At 42.5% G+C, this 22,532-nt stretch overlaps 1 protein-coding gene across 3 annotated transcripts in view; it reads right to left on the bottom strand.

The window, feature by feature from the left end:
• SDK2 (sidekick cell adhesion molecule 2) overlaps positions 1 to 22,532 on the bottom strand; it is a 407,043-nt gene that overhangs the window by 75,979 nt on the left and 308,532 nt on the right. For all 3 annotated transcript variants that reach the window (XM_087925011.1, XM_087925012.1, XM_087925013.1), the window contains exons 4-8: positions 21,895 to 22,042; positions 10,381 to 10,514; positions 6,569 to 6,680; positions 5,908 to 6,098; positions 1,831 to 1,914 (exon numbers count right to left, since the gene is read on the bottom strand). In XM_087925011.1, coding sequence (XP_087781137.1) covers positions 1,831 to 1,914; positions 5,908 to 6,098; positions 6,569 to 6,680; positions 10,381 to 10,514; positions 21,895 to 22,042 — 669 coding nt within the window. The remainder of the gene's footprint in view (positions 1 to 1,830; positions 1,915 to 5,907; positions 6,099 to 6,568; positions 6,681 to 10,380; positions 10,515 to 21,894; positions 22,043 to 22,532) is intronic.

The raw sequence follows: 22,532 nt of genomic DNA, 5'->3' as shown, positions 1-22,532 counted from the left end.
ATTTGTCTTGGATGACTGTTATATCTTAATTTTATTGTATTTGTCTTAGCAACCATCCTATGTAAATAAATGTATGTATGTACTGGTGGTCACCTCAAATTAAAAAGTAGGTCCTTTTAATTCTTTCCTATTTTTAATGAATTTTGATTTTGAATTATAGAAGGTGCTTTTGATCCAACTCCCAAGAGAAGGGAGCTGATTTCCACAGCATATGCCTCAAAGCTACAAGGATCAAGAAGAGACCCTGTAGAATTTACTTAACTTTCATCATCTTTTCCCTTTTCTACTGGCAAGTCAAGCTGAAGGATGTGAGTGATTCCACCCCCACACCCAGTGGTGGGATTCAAATTTTTTTACTACTGGTTCTGTGGGCATTGCATGGCTTGGTGGGTGTGGCTTGGTGGGTGTGGCTTGGCGGGCATGGCAGGGGAAGGATATTGCAAAATCTCCATTCCCTGCCCACTCCTAGGGGATGGTTAACACTGGTTCTCCAAACTACTCAAAATTTCCACTACTAGTTCTCCAGAATTGGTCAGAACCTGCTGAATACCACCTCTGCCCCTCCCTTCTTACTCCCTTTCTAGGGTTAAAGGGAAAGGATATTTGACAAGAACTTCCCTCAAATCAGTGGTGGGATTCAACTTTTTTTTACCACCCACCGGTTCCGTGGGCGTGGCTTGGTGGATGTGCTTTTTGTGCATATGCGTGCTTTGCACACGTGCAGAGGGCTTGATACTGACTTTCTCCTGCAATCCTGCACTCTCCCTGTCTCTTCAACAGCTGACATGCGGCAATCTACTGTGCCACATGAAACAGCTGAGCTTCAAAACCAGGAAATAAAGGTCAGTATAGAACCAGGGTGGGAGGGCCCAGCAGCTGATCATCAGAGCAAACCTTTTCTCTCACAGATGATCCTCGGAGTACCAGTTAGGCCGAACTGGGCCGAACTGGTAGAATACCACCACTGCCCCAAATGGACAAGTGATAGCAGCTGAAACTACCAAGCAGCTACATCAAACAGAGGGGCCAAGCCAGGGAATATAAAAAGTAGGTAACTTTTGGAAGGAGAAAATTAGGGACCTCCCACCTTTTATCCAAAACTTTGGCCCTGCTGCTACAATTATCTATGGAGGGACAATATACTTTGATATGTCAAATATACCAACAAACAGAAGCTCCCATAAAACTTTTAGGACTTCAAACAACAACACAAAGGAAAACCTTGATTCAGAGAAAATGTTTGCTACAACTTAAAATCAGGCCCCTAGCTTGCAGTTTAAGATAACAGTTTCCTTTTCACAAGTCTTCAAATTCTCTGCTTTTTTTCACGGAAAGCTTAAGGAGTGATGTCTTTGATGCTACTGCAAATAAGGCTGCTGTTAAGCATAGTCCCCCTATCTTGAAGTAGAGCAATGTTTTTCAACCTTAGTAACTTTCAGATTTGTGGACTTCAACTCCCTGAAGCCACCATCCAGCTTGCTGGATGAGGAATTCTGAAGGTTGAAGACCATATATTTTAAAGTCATCATGATTGAAAAACATTGGCCCATACATTAAGCACATATCAGTGCATCCTACTTAGTCTTTTCATGGTTTTCGCTGCAGCTCAATGGGAACAGAAATGTGCTCATGCATATATTTTTACCTACATGTGAATGGTGAATATCTGAACGCTTTCTTCATTCATTTCACTACATAAAATCTCCCAAATGTAGATATAATAGAAATGGTCATTTATCAATGTCATGGATGGCTATGATTGTAAGGTTAACTATTCTGATACAAAACTAAATTGATCCAAACAATCCCTAATGAAATGCAGGAAATTACCTTTAGCTTGGCATGGAATCTGTACTACTTTCTCCATCTCAGCTGTAATGTGTCTTTCTGGTTCCTTGGTGAATTGGGGAGGTTCTGTAAAAGAAAAATCAGACGTAGGACCAGCCGAACATTCTTCATATTGAATTTAAAAAAAGAAATGTCATGGTTATTGTTAAGTTTGGGAAAAGAGAGGCTGAACCAGAGCATGAATGCAACGAATACTTTATTGAAACAATAAAGGGCTGACCGTGCTTGCCACGCCTGGAACTGGCTCGCAGCAATCAGCAACTGGTGGGACCCCGCAGCCTGCTTTTATAGTTGGCTGCTGGGGAGAACCAACCAATGGGTGAAAGGAAGAACGCCCACGCAAGTGAGTGGACCTGGGTGAGAACTCCTAGAGTTCTCAGGACATAACAGTTATATTTGGAAATGTTCAGCTTCCATTTTTGTCATTTCTCACTGAAAAAAACCCTCCCCAAACAAAACAAATGACCTGAAAGTGTTTCCTGCCTAAGATTCTAGTTTCAACTTCTTATGGGCTAAATGGCTTCACAGTACAATTCCGCACAAGATTTTTCCATATCTTTGTAAATTATTTCTGCTGAATGGCTTTTATTAAGTTTCCTCTTAAAGAACAAAGATATCCTGACCTGCACTTACATAAGACTCACGCCATTTCCCTTCTAGTCAGTGGTGTACTAACCATTAAGCAGACTAAGCACGTGTTTAGGACACCAGGCCCAAAGAGGGCACTACAAAGTTGAGAATATGGCTTCATTTGTACAGTATGTACAAAGGAGGGTGTGGGGCACCAAGATTTGTCAGTGCTTAGGGCACCAGTGAGCCTTAATCCACCACTGCCACTAGTATTGTGCAGTATCTTCATAGCATCACCGAGTCACTATTGAAGTGACAGAAAGCCTGCCCTCATTATTGTCCTTTTGGCATAACAATGATTGGATGACACTAGAACAGAGGTCTTCAAACTTGGCACTATGCTGGCTGAGGAATTATGGGAGTTGAAGTCCACAAGTCTTAAAGATGCCAAGTTTGGGGACCCCTGCTCTAGAACAGGGGTGTCCAACCTTTCACCTTCCCTGGGCCACATTAGAAGATGAAAATTTGGTTTGGGCCGCACATAAAATAAAATAACAGTAACGATACCTGATCATCCCAAAAAACCATAGAAAACATAGTTAACATATTAAATTTATTTGGAAATGAAATTAGTGAGATGTTTTTATTATTAATTATTTATTAAAAATTATTTATATTTTATCACGTTTTTTAAATCACAGTTTTTTTTATCACAGTTTATTTTCCGGCCAAATTTTGCGGGGGGGGCGAGTGGGGGGGGGAGAAAGCTCGCCCGCCTCACGCCTACCTCTCCTCCTGCAAATGGCCCGGCTGGATGAGGCAGGACTGGAAGGCAGAAGCAGCAGCAGCGGCGGCAGGGGCAGAAGCCTTCCCCCGCCACCGCTGCTGCTTCTGCCCCCGCTGCCGCTGCCCCTGCCGCTTCTGCCCCCGCCCCCGCTGCTGCTTCTGCCCCCGCCCCCGCCGCCGCTGCCCCTGCCGCCGCTTCTGCCCCCGCCGCTTCTTCCCCCATCGCCGCCGCCGCTTCTGCCCCGTCACCGCTGCTGCTTCTGCCCCGCCCTTTCTTCCCCGCCGCCGCTGCCACTTCTGCCCCTGCTGCCGCTTCTTCCCCGCCATCGCTGCTGCTTCTGCCCCTGCCGCCACTGCCCCTGCCCCTGCCCCTGCCCCTGCCGCCGCTTCTGCCCCTGCCATCGCTGCTGCTTCTGCCCCCGCTGACACCCCCGCCGCTTCTTCCTCCGCCACCACTGCTGCTTCTGCCCCCACTGCTGCTTCTGCCCCCACCGCTTCTTCCCCTGCCACGGGGGCAGTGGCGGTGGGGGCAGCAGAAGCAGCAGCGGTGGCGGGGAAGAAGGGCGGCGGTGGGTGCAGAAGCAGTGGCGGGGCAGAAGCAGCAGCGTGTGCAGGGGAAGAAGGCAGGGGCAGAAGGGCGGGGCAGAAGCAGCAGCGTGGCGGGGAAGAAGTGGCGGCGGGGGCAGAAGCAGCAGAGGTGGCGGGGGAAGAAGCGGCGGCGGCGGTGGGTGCAGAAGCAGTGGCGGGGGCAGAAGCAGCAGCGGCGGCGGGGGAAGAAGCGGCGGCAGGGAAGAAGCGGCGGCGGCGGGGGCAGAAGCAGCAGCGGTGGCGGGGGCAGAAGCGGTGGCGGGGGCAGAAGCGGCGGTGGCAGCAGGGGCAGCAGCAGGGGCAGCAGCGGCGGCGGAGGCAGAAGTGGCAGCGGTGCCGGCAGCGGCAACAGCAGGAGATGGCGCTCTGATGGCACCCGCCTTTTCTCTTGCTGCTTGGTCTGGCACTCGCCTCGCCCTGCCTCGCACCTGCCTCTCCTCCTCCTCCTCGCTGGCTCTGGCACGAAGGTTGGGGTGGGCACTGGGCCTCATTATGAGGCGACCTGGGCCGCATGCGGCCCGTGGGCCACAGATTGGACAAGCCTACTCTAGAAGATATTACGGATACAGGCAGGCAACCCCTTATTTGCTTTCCTCCAGTCTTTAAGGGGACATAAAAGTATATTAGCATTATTTGCTCTAATTGTCGGTCACTATTCTGCCCTCATAATAGGACCAGCAAGTGGTCACCTGTTCCAATATTTTATTTCAGGACAAATTAAGTGCCAGGATGATCTGTGGAATTCCTATCAGGAAGAAAGATTCCTACTAACCACTCTCTCTAATGTGGACTGGGAAGGTGGCAACTTTTGACTGTGAGCCGCATTTTGTTCTTTGGATTCTTATCTATCAACACATCCTACTTCTCTAACTTATCTGATCCCTTCAGTCAGAGCATTTTTGATTAATGAGTTTTCATTTTGACTTCTTCCCTTGTTTAGCCAGCAGTTTAGCAATCAATGTAGAGGATCTGAGGGGGAAGAAGAATTTGTTTGAGATATGCTGATGAGAGGGGCACTGGCTGAAAGAAGGGAATCCTCCTGGAGTTGGTGCATAGGCTTGACCTGCTACCATGAGCTGGAGCAGATTGAGTTTACATGGGGGAAGGGGGATCTACAAAGGAAAACTTCCTTGCAACCTGTCAGCATGACAGCAGGGGATCTGGAATTATTGATCAGTAGAAGCTGGAATTGTATGATAGGCACAAATTAAGAAGTAAATCCTGCGAGGGGAGGAGGGTATTAGGAAAATATTCAGAGCTACTGTATGTAATCAGAACTGTTATCCCACTTGATTGCAGGATTCTAGAACTTGGACACATGTAAGTTATATAGGAGAATAAAGTATGACTTCATAGGTTGTGCGTGAAGATAGTACTGGCTCAGGTCAACAAGTTACAAGACAGTTGTGCAGGCTGCCATTACACAATACAGGAGAGGAAGGGGTATGCCTATATTAGCTAGTTGAGCTAGTTGAGCAGATCTCAAACCCCCTCCCCACTATCACTAATGCAGTCACCACCAAAGTGCCAAATATTGGTGCACAGGAAAACATTGATTGGGAGAAGATGGGAAATATTACTTCCACTTCCACGAGAAAAACCCAAAGGTAGCTTGTTCTTGGCTCTAAAATGGGGATAAAAAGACAACTGCATCACGTCAAGCTAAAGTTAGAGGGAAGTAAAGAATTATGCTCAGAGTGACCAGGTGGACATGATGCCAGTGAGTCTTTAGGCTCATATCTGCAAAGGTAGCAAAACTGATGCATCCTGTCCTGATTTTTCACTATCCAAATGCAATGTCCTATATGTCAAACCATCATTTTAAATAATTGGAAATGCAAAGTCTGACATGTTATCAGACATAGGATAATGTAGGGTGATAAAAACAGGATGGTCCCTTGACATTGATTCTGAACAGGGGTATGTCTTTAAGGAATGACTAATGTCACATCATAGATGGAAAAGCAGCACTCGGTGGTTAGGGAAATGCTTTGAGCGGCTGATGATTGCAAGGCTAAAACAAAGGACCACAGCAACAGCTGAACCTGATGTGGTTGCCCAATTGGCGAGTAGCCCCTTTAGGCACAGAAACTCAGCAAAGATTCTTCTTCTTACCCAGCACAGAGAGATAAGCTCCTCGAACCACAGAAGGTACGCTGCTACTGCGCAACACAGCTTCACACTCATAGTAGCCACTGTCGCTTAGGGAGGGATTAAGGATGGTCAACCGCCGGTTGTAGTCACTGATGCCACTGGATACTGGGATCCCTCCCTTCTTCCAGATGATGTGTAGTTTAATGAGAGGCCTAGTTAGCAGAGAGAAGCTTGTGAGGACGGACCCCTTTCGATGGGTTGGTAAGAAAAGTGGGAGAGAAACCTTTTGGCACAATGAGAAACCCCGACTCTCACCAATGGCCATAAAAGTCTTTGTCCTGCCATCATGTGGAGTGTAGGCCAACAATAGCCTCCTGGGGCCAACTGGGGCAAGATGGGCCTCCATCCCCAAATTTACCTTGGGATGATTTATTACAGAATGACTCCTTGGTACAATATTGCTGGCAGAAGTTGGAAAACATCTTTTTTTGGAGTGGAGAAATAAAAGGTGAGCGGAGACTGAATTTGCAGTGGGCTGGGAGAACATTGAGGACGGGCATTCACGTCCTTGAGAAGAAATTAACGGGCTGTTTTCATGCCATGGCACATGGGGCATACAGAGGTGACCCTCATTGTAATTTGGAGTCACAAGTCACAGAGCAAAGGAGCCAGGCAGACTTACCTAGCATTGGCCACACACTCCAGAGTCACTTCAGAAGTACCAGAGATTACGCTAGTGTTGCATGGTGGAATGATGATGGTTGGAGCAATGGGGTCAGCTGGGCCGCCTACATCTGTAAAAAAAATGGAACGGTATACCAGTTAGCAGTTCATTTGTTACACAGAAATATTCACTGTTTATATATGATAAATGCTCATTATATATACTTCTTAATTCACATTTTGGAATATAATAGAAAAGCTTTACCACTCCTCCTGAACATTTCCATCTCACATAGCTAGTCTACCTATAAGGTTTCCAGATTTGGCACCATGCCGCACCACTCCTGTATATTCCAAATATTCTTCTTTCCAGAAAAGAATATTCTTCTTTTCTGTGTGACATGTAGCACCATCAACTAGTCCTCCTACAAGCTTTGTCTGTCCAAAATATTCTTGCAGCCATCTTGCAGGAGTGTCTGATGCATCCAAGATTTACCCATCAAAAGTCCAAGTATGTACCTGTGCCTTGGTTAGATGGGAGCTCAGAAAATCGATACTATTATTGGTTGCAATTCTATTCTAATTGAACTTCTCCCAAGTTCCCACAACTTGAATTCCAGAGGTTGTAGCTAGCAATAGCACTTAAGATTTATATACCGCTTCACAGTGCTTTTCAGCCCTTTCTAAGTTTACAGAGTCAACATATTGACCTCAACAATCTGGGTCCTGACTTTACCGACCTCGGAAAGATGGAAGGCTAAGTCAACCTTGAGCTGGTGAGAATCGAACTGCAATACTATATTCTAACCACTGCGCCACCACGGCACTTGCTACAACAGATTGGGGGGATATCAAGTGGGAATGCATTTGGAAAGATCGATTGGGAGGTATGTAAGAAATGACAGGTGAAATCTCACAGGAGAGAAGGGAAGTAATGTCTCACCAAGCTTTTTGTTTAAGGCTGATTGAAGCAGGATTGTGGTTTGACTGTGCAAAAGAAATCACTGCAGATTAAACCGTGCTGCTTAAGAAGCCTATCTCGTTCTACCTGATTATTATTTATTTCTCTCTTTTGGCCCAACCTTCTTTCTTAGATGATACTTACCTGGTTCAAGACTGTTCACCCACCAGGCTTCTTTAGCAATGTACACTTAGTAGAGACAAGAAACACCAGTTGCACAGCCTGTATCTCATTTACCCAATTATCTCTGATTTTTCTCTTTTCTTCTCCTGTTTTGCTCCACTGTACTGACTTTTCCTTCCCGACAGTGAACCGAGAGACTGTATTTCCCTTCTTAAAACTCCCATTCAGAAGAAATAAAATGGCAAAGAAGCAGAAAGCGTGCTGCAGAAGGCGGTCTGACTTCTCGCGTTTCAAGTGCCGTTGAAGGGTGCCGACGGTTTTCTGCATGCAGTTTTTGAGTCACATCAAACACCTGAAAAGTGTGAGTGAGAGTGGCACTTCCAGGAGGGGGAGGGAGAAGGCACCAGACTTTGTTGGAGACTGGTTTGCTCATTCACATAGTGACGGAGCACAGGCAAGCTCTCCCATCAAAGTCAGCAAGCTGAGGGGGCCTTACAGGGCTGGGCTTTAGCTTCCACCATGCAGCTTGGAGAGCTGAAATCTTTGAAAACAATATTAAGATTCCATACCTACCTTCCCCATAACCTTCTGCTAAATCTTGCCACCTGCTGTGATCTGTAGCTGGGCATCGGCAATTGGCATTGGAAAGGAAAGGAGGGGAAGAGAGAAAGCAGCAGCAAGGGAAGCTGCAACAGGGTAAGTGCATAAAATAAAATAATTGCTGTGGTAACTCCCCCCTGCTCCTCCAGTTCTTGACTACAATTGCAAGTTGCTGATATAGCGAATCCATAAAGGCATGCACTATGGTGTTTATTGCACTCTGAGGTACAGCTCTTCAAATTAATGGGGCAAAGAGGGGGAAAGGGATATAAAGCCAAATCTGGGAGACATAAAACAGCTGTGAAATAAACATCATCCAGAGGGAAAGAGGATTCACATGTCCTGGGAGAATTCCCTTTAGAGACTGTACAGAGGCTATAGCCATGCAGATTCCCAGGCTCAGTTCTGCAGCCAAGCACTCTGCTCCCAAAAGAGCCGATGCAGGGATAGGAATGAGGGCCTAAGCTGGTGATGTAATGAAAGCCTCCTAGCTCTCATACTTATGGCCCAAAGTGTCTAAATAAATTCAGAGCCCGTAGAAATGTTTAGTCAGCACCAGCCGCTTTGCCTGAGATTTACTGCAAATTAAATCTGGGCCCGAGCCAGCAGAAGCATCAGAGAAGCCAGGTGCAAAGAGACAATGGCGACAAAACTGAGCTTTAGGGACCATTGGTTCACCAGAAAATAAGCAAGCCATAAACTTCAGCCCTCCTCCCACTTAGCTGCAGCACTTAGGTTTAAAGTAATTTGAACTGTGCTAGCCTCTTGAAACAGCATTTATTCAGACAGCCCTTCCGGATCCTTAAAGTGACAAGAGATTCAGGCTGCAATCTTATACCCATTTTCATTTCTTGCAGAAAGCACAATGACAACAAACAATTGCATCGTCAAATGCAGGCAGTGTCTCAAAATTCTAGGACATGTCCCAGCAACATATAGTCCATCAATCATGCACAGACCTCATATTTGCTTTTATGATTTATTGTCAGTGCAACGACCCCTTTGATGCTCTGACTTCTCTTGCTATCCAACACACTCTGCCCATCTTCTTGTCCTAAGACAGTATTAAAAAACAACATGTGGAGGAAAGACTCTGCCTAAGGTTTCTTCTCTGACAGCTCCTCAAATAATTGTTTGGCCAGCTGTTGGGAGCTGACTGTGTTGGGGAAGAAGACAAAGCCATCTCCAGCCATTCTCTTCTGTAACACAGTTTTCACCAGGATCACTTAAAACAGGGTGTCAAACTTGACTTCATTGAAGGCTGCATCAGGGTTGTGTTTGACCTCAGGGGGCCAAAGTGGGCATGGCCAGCTTAACATCACTCATGTCGGGGGTGCCTGTGGTGGCCTGAGCGCTCTGACAGTGAAAACGGGCTCCTGATCTCTGTTTTTGGCTGCGACAATTTCCTGCAACCCTCTGCCAGGGAAAATGGAGCTCGGGAGGGGTGCCCTCCTGAGCCCTCCTGAGCTCCATTTTCCCTGGCAGAGGCACCGTGGGCCAGTCCTTTACTGTTTCCAGGGTGGCCCAGTGGGCCTTGAATTTGATACCCCTGACTTAAAAGATGGCCAAAGCACCACTCAAGGTTACCAATTCCTTTGTAGCCTATGTTGTGTACACAAATGTTGTCTCTACGAGGTGCAGAACTATCCAATTCTCTGATTGTTTCTGGGAAGAACAGAACCTTCCATCTACAATACTCAGAGGCTGATATCTTGATCACTCAGCTGTCCCTAGGTCTGGAAAAGTGGTATTTCTCTATAAGCAGATTCAGAGAGAATTCAGTGGATGCTAAAGTAAATTAAAGTCCTAGCTCCACTTGAATGAGCCCAAGCATGACCTACTAGCTGCTTCATATAGAAAATTAAAATAATATGGGCCTAGCTGGGATGAATGGTGCTGGTGTTTATGGCGATAACAATAACACTGTTATATTTATTCCACAGTAGACGTTGATAAATAGCTTGATGTTGTAGTTTGTTGTAAAAAAGCACTGGCACACATGGAGCAGGTACAAGATTTTTCTCCTGCATCAACTGAATTGATATCTACCAGACTGCTGCTAAAAAGACAGATGAAGCTTTTCAGAAAATCGGTCAGATGGAATCCAAAAGCCCTTTTCCCCACTTTTCACCCCAAAGAGCACTTACTCTCCACAGTGAGCATGATGGGCTGGCTGGTTTTATTGTCTCCATTCTTGTCATTTACAGCTTGCACATAGTACCTTCCAGCATCAGGGGCCACCGTTGACAAGATCACCAGTGTGTTCTCCAGCGTGATAGCTCTGGATGGAGGGGGAAAAAAGTGGATTTAGCACTGGATATATATTGTATCAAGGATAAAAGGTTCTAAGTTACACCGTTAAAAGTGTTTGCACTTTCCTGTTCATCCCTGCACGAGCTCTCAAACTTTTCCTTGTAATAACTAACCTAGGAAGATATACCTGATTTAAAAGTTTACAGCAGAGAATATACAGTCATGTCATATTGCATTACAATCCACTGTGGAATGCTGAATTTGGGTTGTTCCTTTAGGAAGCTGTTGGCTTTCACTGCTTTCCAGGTTCAGATAAAAGTGACTCCTATCTCTCTCTTTGACTGACTTGGTACTGACTTATTGTTCCAATTTCTGAAAGAAATACAAATTAGTTTTTTTCCAGGCATTCCAGTAAGCAAACTTTTTGGTTTTGTATTGGCTTTTATTTTTTCACCACTGAAAATAAATAAGAGGGCACTACTGGAACTGAGTAATCTACCACAGAATTACTTGATTACAGGATCCAGGAAGACAGGAACCCTTTTGCTTCTGAAGTACAGCCATGCTATCTTTTAGAGTTCAAATGCTATCAATCTACCAACCTAGCAACCTACCAATCTACCATCTTGTCTGTCTGTCTATCCTATCCTATCCTATCCTATCCTATCCTATCCTATCCTATCCTATCCTATTCTATCTTATCTGTCTGTCCGTCTATCTATCTATCTATCTATCTATCTATCTATCTATCTATCTATCTATCTATCTATCTATGGATACACATGTATATACACATTCATTCCTCTGTGGATTCAAGTTATTAAATGTACAGTACTTTGCTATAATGAAATTGGACGTCATGCACCAATCAATATACAGCGTTGGAACTGTGGAAAAATTAAGCTATGTTGGAAGGATCACCTGTTTTTTTTATCATTAGAGTTTTTACTGAAAGCATATGCCATAAACCATAGGATAGAAACTGAAATTACAAAAGAAACAGGAAATCATGCTGCTATTTCAAGTTGGCATTTGTTTTAAGCCTAGAAATTGCATGCATAGCTGCACACATCTGCAGATATGAAATAATGAACATTTCAAAATAAATATTATATGATTGTTCAGAGCAGCATAGATATGCATCGAAAAATGGCTGAAGGGGGTGAGATTTGGAAAAATATCGTCCTTTCTCTAATTGCCGTTCTCTAACATGATATCAAAGCAGATTGCAAAGAAAATGTTACATAACCACTTACACAAATTTAAATCCATTCCCACCTGCAACAACCTTAAGACCACTAGATTGGAACATTTAAAATTAAGCAGGTGCACACATAAGACACAATAATTAAAAGGCTGCTATATAAGCAACCTATGGAAAAATGGGGACACTAAGAAAGAAATAGCATCTGAAAAAATGACTTGTGGTATGAATTTTTGCCACAGGTATATATAAAATGTCACTCTATTAGGATAACAGAGTCCAGGTTCTTGACTTACGACCACCTTTGGGATTGTCATTTCAGTCACTAAGTCATGTGGTTGTTAAGAGAATCATCATGTGACTGGATCCCATTTTATGACTATTTTTATTGTAGTCATTGGGCGAACCATGGAGATTTTAAGTCAATCTGGCTTCCCTAATTGATGTTGCGTGTTGGACACTGGCTGGAAAAGTCACAAAATCATGTGACTGCAGGATGCTGCAACGTGAGCTGGTTGCCAAGTGTCTGAATTGTGATCAGTTGACTGTGGAGGGTTGTGCAATGGCTGTTAAGTCTATTTACAGGTTGTAAATATTTTTTTCCAATTTTGACTTGTGACTTTGAACCATCATTCAAATGAACTGTTGTTAATTAAGGACTAGTTATACTAATGATGAGCCTGAAGTCAGATAGATCACACACACACACACACACACAACACACACACACACACACTTTCCTATTGTATGTGTACACATCAGAATCTGTAACCATGTGTCATGTATGAGAAAGAGCTCTGTTCCCTTTATTAGCACGTTTAGAATTAATGCCTTACTGTATTCATGATGTCATTCAGCATATGCATATGTCCAGCAATAATGCTGAAGGGTCAGTTGTAACACACACACACACAATTTTCTTTGTGTGTGTGTGTGTGTGTGTATGTTTGTATGTGAGTATGTATATATGTAAGTGTGTATATACGTATATATATGTATATGTATATATATATGTGTGTGTGTGTGTGTGTATGTGCACACATATAAACACACACTCATATACACATATATATTTCTTTACTATATTGTTATTTTTTATTTTCTAGTTTTCTTTTTAAATTTGCATTAGTTTATCATCGTAATTGTAATTTTTTAATAAAACCACTATAATTTTTTTTAAAAAAATGAAACATACAGTTGGTTTCTGAAGATTAGCTGACTGTAATGCATAAACTAAACATTTGCAAAATAGTGAAACTACTTTCACCTTGAATGAAAACCAATTAAAATATGTTTCCCATTTCCTTTGCCTGTTTTTAAATTATCTTGGTAGCTACAACCTCAAGAGAGAGAACAGGTTGGATGTTCATAGATTAATAGTTTTCTTTTTCTTTTTGAAGAATGATCTAATCTTCTCGAACTATAAAATCTTTCGGGGGAGGGGAATTATAGTATATTTTACCACTAGATTTGCTATGAAAGAACTCTTCAAAACTGCCTTCACAAATGGAAAATCACACAGATCATTCCTTGTATAATAGATGTTACACATGTGTTTTCACAGCTGTATGTTTGTGTATGTGAGAGAAAATTAGCACCGGGGTAAGTGTTGACTCTAAAGTGGCACAAATATTCTGTTTTGCTTCTTTTTTTAAGAATATGGGCATTTCTACTATCTGTACAAATAGAAGATTTGTGCCCCCAGGATGTTAATTTTTAGAGGAATTGAATTAATACTCTCCTTATCATAGAACCTGCACAAAAATGTTGCATATGTGATTATTCCAGATTTATTTCCTTAGCCCTATATTAAACAAAAACTGAAGAGACCCCCTCAAACATTCTAGTTCCAGTTCCTTTGCAATGTCTGTCTATTGATTTTGAACAGGTGATAAAGTATCTAGATTGTGGCTTGCAAGTATATAGATTCCAAACAAACTGTGATTTCTCTTTACCAGAAACCAACAATTCCTTCTACTTATGTAAGGCTTCACACTCAGGTTTGGTAGTTACTCACTAGTCTCCAGATACTTACCTTGTAGTCTAACTTCTCAGCTAGCCTTACGGTTCATTTAAACTAGTATCGTTACTGAAGACACGAATGAAGCCTTCTATACAACAATTGAACAGCCATTATGGCCCCAAGATGTCACAGATTGATACAGATTCTCACATGTTTGCATTCTACCTTTTTAACACACTTTCTCAAAGTAATGAATATTTGAGATAGGTTACTTGATGGTCTTACATATTTATAATATATTTATAACATCGTGTTTTAATTCTTAGGAATTGCTGCCTTCCACCCTGCTAGCATAAAATCTTAATACTTGGGTTTTAAAATATAATATTTCCATTAGAGACTGGAATTGATATAGCTTTTCTACTAATTTGAGGTTATTCACCTGCCAAGCTGCTGGCCAATACCCTGATGAAAATGTAATGGAGTCCCTGCGGATTTTACTCTGCTACGACTATAGGGACAGTGCTCAGCTCTGTTTCAAGGCCATTGAGCCAGTGCTGTCTGAATACATTTCTGTAGTCCTGTGACCAGCATGGCATCATGGAGTACTGTTACCTTTCCAGCAAAGTGGTACCTATGCTTATCATACTTATATGCTTTTGAGCTGCTAAGTTGGCAGGAGCTGGAGTGAGGATGGGAGCTCCCCTCATCGTGTGGAGCTCAGGTCTCAAACCTGGGCTGCCAACATTCTAGCCAACAAACCCAGCATCTTAACTGCTAAAAAGGTATGGCACTGTGCCGCACCTTTTCTATACCCTGGTATTAAGAGTATAAAAGGAGTTCTGGAAAAAGGAGTTCTCCTTTCTCAAACATCATGCAAAAATTCTTGATTATCTCTGGTCTATGCAAAAAGGATGCTCCAAAATAACTTCTGAATGATACTCTGAAATTTTTGAGAGACATGAAGACCAGGGGTGGGATTGTACTGGTTTGGACCGGTTCTATAGAACTGGTTGTTATGATTCTGTGCAGTTTGGAGAACCGGCAAATTGTGCCCCTGGCTGGCCCCGCTCCTCTCTGCCCACCCCTCCCCACCCCTCCCAGTCAGTCCTTATTGCGCATGTGCAACATTACTGCATTCTCCCCACCCAGTCACTCCTTAAGGTATTTCTTCTTCCCCTCTCCTGACAATCAGCTGTTCCGATGATCAGCTTTGCCGGGATCCCCCTCACTGTCTTACTGCTTCACCCAGGAGGCTTCCCTGAGGCCCAGAAGGCCCATAAATGGAGCTTGGGGGGGTGCTGTGCGCCCCCCTAGGCTCCATTTTTTTCCTTCCTGGGTCCCAGAGTAGCCTTCTGGAACAAAAACACCCACCGGGAGCCATCCCTGAGGCCAGAAGGCAAAAAATAGGGCAGGGGTGTGCTGCAACAAAAAAAAAGAAAAAGAGAGAAGCCACGCCCACCTAGCCACCAGAAGTGGTATTCAGCAGGTTCTGACCAGTTCTGAAGAACCGGTAGTGGAAATTTTGAGTAATTCGGAAAACCAACAAATACCACCTCTGACTGGAGATTTTACAGTATCCTTCCACTGCCACACCCACCAAGCCACACCCACAGAATCAGTAAAAGAACTAGTAACATTTTTTGAATACCACCACTGCTAGCCATGCCCACAGAACCAGTTGTTAAAAAATGTGAATCCCACCCCTGACAAAGACTGACGAAACATGTCATACTGAAGTTGGCCTATCAGTATCGTCTACACAGAGCTTGAAAACTAGGTTCTGCCAATTGGCCTGGAGCCTCAAAGAGAGTGTGGCTAATGACTGAGATAAGATCCCACCCTGTGTACATCTTGCTCCTTTCCTTACCATCCTTAATGACTTTTAGTCAATTTTAATGACAATATTCATTATTTTAATATTTTAATGCTTTGTTTTATTGTTTTTAATTGGTTGTAGGCCACCTAAAATATACTATTCATTGATGTGTATTTTAAGCTAATAATATATCAATATATCAATATTCCAGTTTCAAAATAATTTTTATTGTGGTTTGTCACACAGTCAGCCAGACGTTTAGATTGTATTTGGCAGTTTTATCCACTACTGAGCCCTTCCCAAGGACCTGAGATAGGCAGGTGTTATTTTTTGATGGTGTTACATCATCACAGGACATAAGCTGTTCTAAATAAAGCTGCCTTTTGTAATTGATTTTGATTTTGTCAATGCCAAGGCTGGTGCTCCAGATACTTTGGGATTGCACTCAATGTGCATATCACTACTACACTATCTTTGCTTTCTTTTGCCACAGATATTCTACTTCTATATGCAGGTCTTTGTATTTTGTTATTTTCTTCAGTTCTTTCTCTTTTCTTCAGCTGTCTCCAAGTACTGCCTGGACATTTTTGGTGTTTTAAAATTATCAACAGTTGTTAAATCTGGGCTGTTATTTGGCAGTTGTTCACCTGTTTGAATTCTAAAATCCCAGAGCACTTTAACTTCTTCATTTTCTATTACTTTGTCTGCTTTATCGTCACACCCGTTCTTGCTTGCAGACAAATGGCGTTTCTTGCAAATATGCCAATGCATCATAGTTCGTATTTGTCATGCTGTTACTTTGTCATCTTCTTGCAGCAGCTAACTAGATATTTCACTGTTCCTTCAGCTTCTTTGCAGAGGCGGCATTTGCTATTTGTTGCTGTCCTCCCAATTCTGGCTTTGTATGCATTTGTTTTTAAGGCTTGGTCTTGCGCATCCAGAATTAGCCCCTCCATCTCCCCTTTTAAATATTCCTGTTCTTAGCTATTGCAAAATCTTGTTATCTGCTTTTCTTGCTATTACTACTTTTTATTACTATTAACACTAGAATGCTGGTGTACTATTTAAACACAAAGTTACAAGACAGTAAGAGAAGAGGAAAGAAATTATGAGCAAGCAATAAAAGTATTTGCAGTGAACATACTACAGCACATTTAAATACTTTAATAAGTAATCCGAAGTAGTTTTGATGGTCCACTATTAAAAATGAACAAATATTTACACTTATACTTGAAGAATTCATGGCAGTGTGACAGGACACAATGTTGCTGGTTTCTGGGCAAGATCTCTTTAATTTGTACATATTTTCATTTTGTATTTTATATTTAAATTTTTATGTCATATAGTAAGACTTAATTTAACTGCGATGCTTCTGACACAAGTAAACAAACAAACAGCAAATGAGTGCCAGAGAATTAAATAAGGTGTAATGAAGTGACTCTATCGTGTGCACCTATTGTTTCATCTATTGTTTCCAAGTAGAGTCTTTTAAACAGCTTACAAATATGGGACCACGATAATAGTAAAAAATCAAGCAAATGACAAATGCAACAAAACTACATAAAAGATTAATGACGGCAAACAAAATAATAATTATGTGTGCTAGTGCAACAATATCTTCAAAACAGATATAAGAAAATGTTTGTTCGAATCTCCCTTTCATCGTGAAATCCAAAATCTGGATGTTGCTAATTGTGGGAAAAGCAGAGACAGGGAATCACAACACTAAAGCTGTTCTATCGCCAGTAAAGAGACTCAAAGACCGGAGTTGAATTCAGCTCTTTAATAGTAACCAGTAACTTCAACTGCAGTCGAGCCGCAGCAGCCCCTTTTATAGCGGCTGCTCGCGGCTCGCAACCAATGGCATTTATTTAAACTTCCCGCCACTTAGGCAGCCAATCCGATACTGACATTATTAGCCAATCGTTTCATTGCATTAACTAACCAATAGGAACATCAACTTAGAAGTCTCTATTTGAATACACTACAAAAGCTAATTTATTTTTTACAGAAATAAGTTTATTTATTTGCATTCATAAGGCTATCTAACTCTAACAAACTCTGGGTGGCATACAATAAAAGCAATAATAAAATTAAAATTAAAAACCTCAAAATGTTTGGAAGAAAATAACCAATCTAAATTTTAAAATATCCAGGGCCTATCACTCTCTCTAATCTAAGGCCTGTGGGAAGAGCCATGTTTTCAGGGATTTAAAAAAAAAAATGCAGCCAGGGTGGGAGTCAGATGAACCCCAGTGGGGAAATATTATGGGAGTTCAGCTAATTAAGAACTCTGCTTGTACATTGTTTTGAAACTATAAGGAACTAAATATGCTGAGCTTTGTGCGTACATTAAAAATAAGCTGTGGAATATAGGGTGTGGTCATTTATCTGTCTATATACCGTTTATTGCTCTCAAGTGAATGAGAGCTCTCTATGAACCAAGTAATATATGCAAGGTTCTAAATTCATTAGATACAAATTGCTTATTCAGAGACACTCAGTTGGCACTGCTGAGAAGATCTGATCACATATTTCTTGTTTCCACTCTTTGCTAGGAGGTAATTTTGGGTGGGAAACAATACGTTACACTCTTCCAAGACTGTGATAACCACAATCTAACTGTTCACACATTCAGAACCATCCAATATCGCATCACTGAATTGCCTCTTGGAGTTCTCATGCTCCTGAAGAAATATGTCATTAATTGTAAATTATTCTCTATTCTTCACTTCTTCAATGTCTTGAAACCATTACCAACACCAACAGTAATAAAAGTACGATTTCCACTATGTGGGGGAAACTCAGGATAATTTTCCCATTACACACGACCCAGAGATAGAGCTAAGATGTACTTGCCTGACTAGTAGAGAATACAAAGAAACATTTTTGCATACATCTGTAATTGCAGCTTTCACTTTGGCTCCTGGAAGATAGTTGGGTAGATCACACAAAACAGGATATCAAGGTAGGTGAAGACGGAGTCAAAGTGTTAATTGCAGAGCTGCTATTTTGGTAAATGATTCTACAGCCACAAAGAAACAAGCATGTTTCCATCAGCAATATTTTAAAAATGAATCAGCTTTTATTGTGTTTGGGAGACATAGCTTATAAACAAATTAGTCCAGAATTACAACAGCAATCTTTCTGATGTTTTGCCTTGAGAGTGCCTTAATGAGGCATTCTCTTGTTCAAACATAGCTTATGGAGGAAATTTTATATAGTTCTTTTCTACATTCCATTCACACCAGTTGTTCTGTGCCAGGCAATTCAGTAGTTCATTCGCTACAATGAAGTAGGGTCCACTTTCATACTGGCTGCACTAATGAGCATCCTAAGAAACTCCTCAGAGACAAGAGCCTATTGCAAATATGTTCACCAATACACTCCTATTAGTAGTCTATGTGAAAGAACTGACCAATCTCACCACATATTATGGTTTAACTTTGATTGCTAAACTGCATTTGGAGCCAATGGATCAACATATGAAAAACCGTTGCAGGAATTGGTTTTGGTGAGCCTAGAGAAGAGAAGGACTAGGAGTGACATGATAGTAGTGTTCCAGTAATTTGAGGGACTGCCACAAAGTGGAAGGGGTCAGCTTATTTTCCAAAGCACCAGAAGGCAAGACAAGAAACAATGGATGAAAACTAATCAATGAGAGAAGTAACCTGGAATTAAGAAGAAACTTGCTAACAGCGAGAACAATTAACCAGTGGAATGGCTTGCTTTCAGAAGTTGTGGGTGCTCCATCACTGGAGGTTTTTAAGAAGAGTCTGCAGAGCCATTTCTCTGAAATGGTGTAGGGTAGTGATGGCTAAACTTTTTGGGCTCCTGTGCCAAAAATTGTGCATGCACTCGCATGCCAGCACCCAGAAAGCAATGTGCTCCCCCCACCCCCTGTGCATGCGTGTGCAATCCTCCTGCCGGCCCCCCTTGCCCCCCTACCGCTCTTCCCTTACCTGCACTGCACCTCATAGCTGATTTTCAGCTGGCTTGAGGCCTGTTTTGGTCTCCCAGAGGCTTGAAAAAAGCCTCTGCAGGCCGAATTGGCCCGTTTCGTCACTTCCGGTATTACAGGAAGTGATGAAACGGGCCTATTTGACCTGCAGAGGCTTTTTTTCAAGCTTCTAGGAGGTTGAAAAAGATGTCAAACTAGCCGAAAATCAGCTGTGAGGCACACGCATGTGCAGTGAGGTAAGTTTCCTGCAGCTCGTGTGCCAGCACAAATGGCTCTGTGTTCGCCATTACTGGTATAAGGTCTCTTGCTTGAGCAGGGGGTTGGACCTCCAAGGTCCCTTCCAATTCTATTCTGATTGGTTGATTGAAGACTGTGAAAGATTCCATGGAACAAATATGGATAGATGCTGCTCATAAGAACAAAGTTCTACTAGCTATCTGGAGCAACACGCATAATTATTCATATATTGTGGAATAAATACTGAAAGTGAATGTACCATTTTCTCAATGTCATACTTTCCTTATATGTGGATTAGTGTTACTATTAGTGTTACTGGCCTCCATACCCCTTTCCTTCATCCCCTTTATGTCTGCAAGCATATAAAGAGAAAGGTAGCTGCTAGTAAAACTTCCACTCTTAAAAAAATATTCTTGCTGCTAGGGTATTGCTGCATCTCACTACGAATGTCTCTGTCTAGGTTGAGAGTCTGGCAATTTTTCCCCTACTTTCCTGAATCGAACATTACAGCTTGTAAGAATGAGCAGATGCCCCTCCTTACAGCTCTCCCCCCGCACCCTCTTGCTTAAATTCATTTTCTCCATGATAAACAAAGCCATTAGTTTATCAAGTCTATCTCCAGATTTTAATGTGATGAGTCTAAGACATCTGTTAAACATCTTTAATGTTAGTTTAACAAGAACACATTCGGCTGCATCCCCTTGCATTTTCTCCATTAAAACTAGACGTGACGAGGATGTCATCAGATAAACAGGGCAGCTAATGCGTCTCCCTCATGACTTTCTGCTGGGGATGAGGGTTACTTCTTTTAATGACCATATTCTGAGTCTCGTTTATAAATGTATCTCGTGATTGGAGGACTGCATCTTGGCCTACTATAGACTGATTGCTGCATATGTTGCCAGATTGTACTCCCCCAGCTTTATTAGTTTATCAGCCAATTGTACTTCTGACTATAATCAGACTGCTCCCACACCCTCACTCCATGTTTCACCTATCAAGAGTTCAGCATCGGTTTTAGACACCCTGTTGATGTTTCTGGATCTGAGAGTACCTTCATTAACCATCAGGGTTCTTGGAAGAAACACAACAGTAGAGCAAGCTAATGAGGAGAAGGTAAGAAAGGCACACTTTGGTGCTTGCTAAGAGAGCAAGGACACCGAGCTGGAAACACTGAGTTTAAAATGCAACATACGAGTAAGTTATTACACCTATAGTATTTGTTCTTTTTTGCCCACATTCACTACTCAGATTCACTACTTTGTTATTTGTTATTTACTGGCTTTGGGGAATAGGGGTAGAGTTGGCTCACATACTAATGGTGAAACACACTCTTCCATTAACAATAGAAATACAGGCAGTCCTAGACCTACTACCACAATTGAGCCCCAAATTTATGTTGCTAAGTGGAACATTTATTAAGTGAGATTTCCCCATTATATGACCTTTCTCGCCACAATTGTTAAGTGAATCACTGCAGTTGTTAAGTTAGTAAGATGGTTGTTCAGTGAATCTGGCTTCCCCATTGACTTTGCTTGTCAGAGAGTTGCAAAAGGTGATCAAGTGACCCTGAGGCACTGCAACCGTCATAACTATGAGTCATTTGCCAAGGGTATGAATTTTGATCATGCAACCACAGGGATTCAATGGTTGTAAGTGTGAAAAACAGTCATAACAGTCACTTTTTCCAGTGCCATTATAACTTTGAACAGTCACTAAATAAACTATTGTAAGTCGAGGACTACCTGTAGTCATCTTCCAGGTCAAAGTTCCACTCATTGGGGCATGAACATAAGAATCATCACTTGTCATCACCTGGAACAATAATGTATAGTGGTAATTTAAAGAAAGCTATGGTTGTTTTCAGCCAAGCCACCTAAATGGAACTGGTGTGCAAATAATGCTTACCGGTACCTCAGAGGCAGAATGGATACAACTCCCATAGCAGGTGAGTAGTTAGCAAGGCATTCCCAGGTGGAAAGGGAAGTGAGAGCAGGTATAAGGAGTTCTGAAAATTGCCAAAGGTGGCATTGTTTCAGGGCCACTTCTCCAGTCTTTCAGGCGCAAAGGCCTCCACGTTCTCTAGGACTATCACCAATATTGGCTAGCCCCCTTGTAAGATCCTACTCCCAAGAAAAGCGAGCAGCATCCAGCCATCCTATGAAATACCTTTTACCTCAGTATTTTTCATAGAATGGGGTTTTGGGGGTTTATTTTTACTTACATGCGGCTGCTGGGAGGGATTTTGCGCCCGTCGCGGAACCACGTGACCTGTGGACGAGGGAAACTGGCAATGCGGGGAGCATGGATGACGGCAGCTTCACCGTGGCAGACGCTCTGCTGCTTCTCTTTCTCTTCAAAGCTTCCCATGTCTGGTCAGGGTGCATGTCGGGAGAGTGGAGAGAAAAACAGCAGTGAATAAACTGAGCCACCAAGATACGATATAGTGAGGTAAGCCACTGCCTTAAAGTGTGCATGCGTTTGTGTACCTCCATGATATCCACCTTGGTAAAGGAACGAAGAAGCAGAATATAATAAGACATGACATTTGCCAGTTTAAGAGCACTTCAGAGTCTACCTGTTTTACTTTTTGTCACTTTTTAATTAGGTGAAAACCACGGGAACTCTCAGAGTTGGTTTTCACCAGTCTGTGCCAATATGATATCTCCAAATAAAAGTGTGCTTTGAGGAATCTACCTGCCTCAGAGTTCTGTTTGCTACGGGTGTATTACTTGGAACGCTGACACCTTTCACATTTTGAGCATGCCGGAATTCATGTACAAATAGGCCTCAACGTACAACCACGATTGAGCCCAAACTTTCTGTTGCTAAGTGAGACATTTGTTAAGTGAGTTTTGCCCC

This window comes from Pseudonaja textilis, chromosome 2, assembly GCF_049901715.1.
Source record: "Pseudonaja textilis isolate UNSWEBS1 chromosome 2, rPseTex1.2, whole genome shotgun sequence".
NCBI lineage: Eukaryota > Metazoa > Chordata > Lepidosauria > Squamata > Elapidae > Pseudonaja > Pseudonaja textilis.
Note: the sequence above shows the minus strand (reverse complement) of the source record. Positions and strands in the feature narration are given on the sequence as shown.